Source organism: Molothrus ater, chromosome Z (assembly GCF_012460135.2).
Source record: "Molothrus ater isolate BHLD 08-10-18 breed brown headed cowbird chromosome Z, BPBGC_Mater_1.1, whole genome shotgun sequence".
In the NCBI taxonomy this organism is placed as follows: domain Eukaryota; kingdom Metazoa; phylum Chordata; class Aves; order Passeriformes; family Icteridae; genus Molothrus; species Molothrus ater.
Genome location: NC_050511.2, coordinates 59,673,885 through 59,680,546, shown reverse-complemented (window position 1 = coordinate 59,680,546; position 6,662 = coordinate 59,673,885). Strand labels below are relative to the sequence as shown.

General features: G+C 36.4%; 1 protein-coding gene across 1 annotated transcript in view; it reads right to left on the bottom strand.

Annotated features, from left to right (window-relative positions):
* Positions 1–4,811: 4,811 nt before the first annotated feature.
* The window catches only part of ADGRV1 (adhesion G protein-coupled receptor V1), a 287,213-nt gene continuing 285,362 nt past the window's right edge, over positions 4,812–6,662 (bottom strand). The window contains exon 93 of the mRNA XM_036402940.2: positions 4,812–5,271. Within this exon, the coding sequence (XP_036258833.1) occupies positions 5,153–5,271 (119 nt within the window). The 3' untranslated portion in view covers positions 4,812–5,152. The remainder of the gene's footprint in view (positions 5,272–6,662) is intronic.

Genomic DNA, 6,662 nt, shown 5'->3' with positions numbered 1-6,662 from the left:
AGGATCTACATAGGTGGAGTCACATCAACCAGTGGGCTGGTTTTGCCACCTGAATAACCAAAATAGACACTTGTTCAACCATGAGGATGGTCTCAAGTGTTATTTTGCTGGAGGAGAATGACATGACTCCTTAGGACATTAACCAACAGAAGGTACAAAACATGGTAATTGCAGAACAATAAAAAATTTAGAAGGAAACCTGCTACTTCTTAGAAGACAGAAACATAGAAGATTCTTAATTGGAATTAAGTCCTTACAATGGTCTGGAAGGAATAAGTGAAAAACTAGTCTCTTTGAGAAATAATGTGGACATGCAGGAGCTCAGGGAAGCAGGTCACCTTTTGCAGAAAAAAGTTAGTCGATGGGGTATTTTTAGATTTCTGCTAAAATGAGCAAAACGTATCTGTGATGTGGAGAACAGACTCAAACAGTGCTCATTTAGGCGCTGAAACAGTAGAAACCAAGATCTACTTGAGTAGCTAGTGCAGGTGCTGCTTGTGTGCCGCAGCAGAGGAGGGAGCTAGTGGTGTCATCCTCTTGTGCATACACAAGGACTAACAACTCACTATCTCCCTTTGTCATTCATCAATGATTTGGAGTGAGGTCACTGCCATTCTTTTCCTCTTGCCCTGTCCTGATCTCCAGGACATGCTGTTCTCTCAAACCAAAAAGAATTATGTTCCTGTGTGCACATCAAGCCGGAATCCATTCATCCATCTGTTCCTTGCCAGATGGTAAATCTTTGTTCCTCTGCTTCCCTGTCACGGGGAACAGACAGACCCAAGGCACACAAACAGGCTGTAGGTTGTGCAGCACATCCATCACATAGTTCGTGGGTTATGTGAGGCTAAGAGAAAATGGACATTTGGGGCATTCCCTTACTTTGCTCCCCTTTTAACAACTCTCTATCCAATGTCTGACTCTTTGCAGTTAGATAACTAGGAAATCACAAGCTTAACTTTGGTTCAGGAATTGCAAAGCAGGAGCCAAGAAGTTCCCAGAGAAACCACATATATGTTTCATAACCACAAAATTTTAGCTCCCAGACTGAAACAGAATTTATTCTTATTATACCTCTATCCATCTATATCTATATATATATATATATATATATATATATATCTACATATATATCTATATCTCTAGCTATGTCTAGCTATAGCTATATTTATCTACCTATATCAATGGCTGTATCCACATCCGTATCTATCTATCTATCTATCTATCTCTCTATCTATCTATCTATCTATCTATCTATCTATCTATCTATCTATCTATTATTGTATCCTAAAATTATTTTTTGTCTGTCTGCACATGGTGGCATGTACTTGTTCATGAAGAGTAAAGGCACACTGAAGATGACAGCTTTTGGAAGTTAGTTTCACTGGATAAAATCACTGTTTGCTCAGATCATTGATGCTATAGCACAGGCATGAACACACTGTCATCAAAGCCTACCTGCTGAGCTGGGGTAAAACAGCTCCAGTCAAAACCCTTCTGTTTTTACCTCAGACATTGTTATGAGACATAGGAATATGTATTTTCCTCTTAATCAGTTCTCCTTGTAAAAATGCTGTATCACGAACACAACTTTGACTTGATTAAAACCAACCAAGCGAAATTATTCTTAGGGTTTTTGGCCTAACTTTTAGGCTGGTTTACACAAGCTGTGTTCTCAGTTTCAATATATTATTAGTCTCAGATATAAGATCAATAATGCTTGAGTATTACATTGCAATTATTTCCATTTATTTATTGTGTACCAGAGTGTTACACTGTAATTATTACAATGTATTTATTGTAGAGAAGATAATTCTGAATCATGACATTAGAAGTGGAAATTCTTCTTAAAAGTTTTTCTGTGAAAATTACCAGAATAACATATTGAACAAATAAGCCCAGACTTGCTACTTTCACAAATGTTACTGTCAGTAGAAGTAACACAGGAGCAAATTTTGCTGCCAGCAAACTTGAAATACATTCTGACTTCTTAGAAATTTCTTACACTAGTGCTGGTGAAACAGAATCTAAAATAGTAGCTCAAGGGCCAGAGAATAAACCAAGCTATAGTGAAATGCATCTGACAGCAGAATACGCCTGAATTTAAGCAATTTTCTAGTCTAACCATGATCCTGACACAATCAATCAATTTAACATAATTTTATGTTGAGCACATAGGCATTTTATTTCTGTAAAGCTCCCAATAACATCTAATCCTTTGCAGATCAAAGCTCTCACTGTGGAGTCTTCCGCAGGAAGATTTAGTGTAGAATATTGGAGAGCTATCATTTGTATGGTAGAGATGGAACCTCAGCTGGGTTCTAAAAAACTTAGTAATCTGAATAGTTCTGTTCAAGTCACTGACATGTAGCTGTATTTTTGCTATACAGCAAGGAAGGTGAAAGCAGTGGCTTTCTCTAAAACATCACCTAAATGATGTTTGTTGAACATCATTTTTCACCAGTTATGCATTTAAATGTGAAATACATTCAGGCATCTTTCAAAAGAGTTGAATTATATTAGCATGTGAGCAGTAACAAACTCTTGAAACATGTCCTTTCATCTATCTGATCTACATATATATGTAAGTAGTTTTAAGTGAAATTTGTCTGGAAAAGGGACCTCCTTCACACAGTGAACTGCAAAATGTTATATATTAAGTATTATTATATAATATTAAATTATAACAGTATAATATATAAGAGATATAATAAATTATGAACAATTATATAACATTATAGTATTGCATAGAGCATAATATCTTATATTATTAAATAATATTAGAAATGTATTATAGGTGCATTCAATTAAATATTGTAGTAAATGCTTTTATTTAATATAATATTAACTATTAATATTCAATATAGTAAATATTACCTACAGCTCCTTCTACACTCCAAAACACATAAAATAGCTTCTTGGGGAGAAATTATCTTTTTTTATAACAAAACAGAAGAGGCAGCAAGTGTTTTTCCCTACAGTGAGGCAAGGCAAAGACTTGTATGAGTCAGTCAGCATGGCAGGCTGTGTGGTAATACTTGGTTTGAAAGATACTTAGCTGCAGATTATTTCACCTCATAGAAACAAAGAAATGGTTACACTCTCAATTAAATTTTAAATAATTCCTGAGATCAAGGAGCCGCAGGAGGCATTCAGTCTGGTTGGGCTGAGTTATGCCAAGAGTAAGGTACTGGTCCTGCCCAGGTGTGGCTGCTGGGTACACCTGACTCAGAGCAAACAGCTACCCTCTTCCTAGCTCTATCTTTGCCTGTCCAAACAACAGCAAAAAGGGGCTGAGAGAGACTTGTTTTATTAAATCACTGAATCTCCTACAGACAGAACATTTTCTGGTAAAATAGGATTGGTTTTAGAACAATTACAAAATTCATCTCATGACCTTAAACCATGTGAGTACCACATAGAGATGCAAAGTTCAGAAAATGCTGGCAGCAGAAGCCATCCAACAGATCTACTCTGAAAATGCTGATGCATTTACAGTAAATCCCTAAGCAGGCCAGTTGTGCAACAAGTTGAAGTGACATAAAGTATTAACATTTATGGTGATGAGTCAAATCAAACAAACATCCTCTTTATAAGCCTTCTCATGGCATGTAGTAGCATGTACTTCAAGTAATGAAACATCTGTTACAGTCCTGACTTGCTCACAACCGAGCAAGTGTTGCAATAGTTCTGTAGGGCCAGGTTTCACATTAAGCCTTCAGTGGGTAGATGAGAAGGATCAGTACGCACAAGGTTTACTTCATCTCAGTTTATTCAGGAAGAATGAGCCAGGTTTCTTGTGAGGAAAACAAAAAAACTGCCATATTGCAAAATATCCAAAACTAATATTAACTCCAGGCTCACATACTTTAATGATACTTGCATTTCACTCAAATGATCAGAAAGTCCCTTTTCATCAGGTGTACTTTGGGCAAAAAAGTGAATTACAAAATTTGCTTTGATGGCTCACTTCTGTATAAATTTTCCCACTTTATATATCTGTATGCATCTATGTATGTATTGTGATGTACTGCACTCAATTTTAACAGCTGCCCCTTCTGCTCAGGGTATTCCTGATCACCCTGTGCATTGCCTACAGTAAGGAAAGGCTCATCTACTGTCCCCCACTCCCACCTTCTAACTCACATTAACTTATGACATTTACCAAAAAGACTTTGCTTTGTTTCCTCTATACCATGACCAGTGTAAAGAGACAACAAAATTCCTGTGAGTCAGAAATTTTAGACTCAATATCACAGATCATATATTAGTTATACACAGACATATTCTTCTTTCCCAATTCAAACATTTACTTAAAAAGCACTTGTTTAAGAGCTTTCCTGAATAAAAATAGTTTCCTGTGTCTGTCGAGGCTTTTGCAGCATTAGACCTTAAAGTTGGTGTCTGTCTTGGATACAGGTGATAACTATAAGTTGTGCAGTCATATTAGCTGTTACAGAACTGTGAGGCAGAAGAGTGAGAGATCTTAATATTATGAAACCAGCAAGGTAAAGAACTTAAAAGCACCCAGCTGCCAGTGGTTTCACTCTTGTTCTTCATCTCCCCTTCCCTCTGTGTGTTTCAGATCATTGCATATTTATCATGTCACAATTTAAATTTCAAGCTCTTTGGCTCAAAGCTTGCATCTTTATTTAAATTTGTTCACAGATTTGGGTACTCACAAAAACAGTGAGAAGAGTACAGCTTAGGAAACTTAGAAAAACTGTGCCACTAGAACACTTTCCTATTCAAGAGGGCGTCTACATCACCTTTCATCTTCATAAACAGTAAGGAGAAATAACAGACTGGTGTGTATCAAACAGACTCTATTGCTTTATTAATCAGTGTTAATGTACAGGTTAATTTAAAAAAAAAAGCTACAGTTTATGAAATGTACCATCTACTTACAAGATACAAATCTAGGCCAATTGCCATGGTATCTATTGATGCTCACGCAGTCTAAAAAATCCACATTTTTTTTCTGATATACAAAACCTCAAGCAAACATTCTGTGTTAAACATTCAGTAAAGATAACAACATTCTACTACAGTTTCATATAGTGTTTTAGTGCAAAAGGAAGTACAAATATAAAAATACTAAGGCTTGAATAAAAAACCACAACAACAAGAAAATCCCAAGCAAGCTGTGGAGTTAGAGGTGAGTGTCAGCTATGGGTATTCTTCTAAGCTCTACAATCTGGGAGTTAGCCATGCTGCCACCATCCTGGCTGCCATGACAAGATTCGTTATCACTGACACTGAGACCTGCACCTGAAATAGAGAAAAAAAACCAAAAATAAGAATCAGTGAGAATGAAATTTTGACAGAGAAATGGGGATACTCTGTCCTACTCTGTTTTATTCTGATTATTGAAATGTTTCCCTACCCCACAACCACGTGGCAAGTTTCCTCATACTAGTCTACCATTCTGAATTCACGGATTATAACATTAGCTGACATAGCTTTGTTCCATCCAGATATGCTTTTTTGTAATTCCACTGTCATTCACTTTATTTGTCCCAGTATGTGGTAAAATAGATATTTAGAGGTTGCCTTGAAATCAGAAAAGCATAAATCAAGGCCTGGCTTGGACTGAGTTAATGATCTGGCTGTTAGCATCTGGTATTTCCAAGGATTTCCTCATAAATAATTGGTTTTTAACAATATAATTTCCAAGTTAAACAATAATTTCAGCTGTTTTAATAGGACAGTAATTTCAACATAAAAAATATACTGACCAAATATTCTTTAAACCCACATTTGACATAAATTGTTGCATTAAATTTTACTTCTGCCAGAAGACAAATGAATACTAGAATTTTGTCCAAGGGAACCTCCAAAACATGTGTAGAAGAGACCTTGGGAGGCTACCTTCTCCATCCTTTTGTCATAGGACTTCTGCTAGCTTTCTGCTTCCTAAATGTTTGATGGGGATTTCATTTGGGCTTTTATTGTGGGGGAGATTTGCGTAGATTAGTGTGAAGATTCACAATCCTGCACTAGTTTTTATGAAATGCAAAATTTGTTCAGACCATTTTGTCACAAGAGATCTGTTGAAACTATAAACTTCAGTGTTTTTTCAGCTCATCTCCTTGAGCTATAGAACAAATTCTACACAATACATGACTTTTGATGGCTTAAGGTGTCTAGGCTTTAAATTTGTTGAGAACTGCATATGAGTATAATGAAGCATGAGGATATCGATACAAATCACTTTCAAGTATGATCCTGCAGTGATGTCATTTACAAATTATGGGGGAAATAATTTGTTTTAGGCAGAAGCAGATCTGTAACTACATGCAGTTCAAGGTAGTTACAAAGGAATGATATCTGGCTCAAAACAGCCCTGAATAGGGTATGCTGGGAGAGGCAGTGATTTGCATTTCATACTGAAAAATATTTTCCAGAGTTTCTATAAGGTATACATTACATCTCTTATTTCTATCTCAGCTGACATTCCAGTTTTTGGTTTGTTCGACAAAAGAAAAGAGTAGTTTAATTTTTTTTGAGTTCCTTCACCTTTTTCTATGCTCTCTGTTATTCCACTTTGACAAAGTTTTCTCTTAGCACCCTTCCAACCACCACCCCTAAAGCAGACAAGAAGTACTGCAAAGGCAGCAGTGTGATGCTGCTTTGCTGTGGGAAGTCAGGCTGCAATTTTG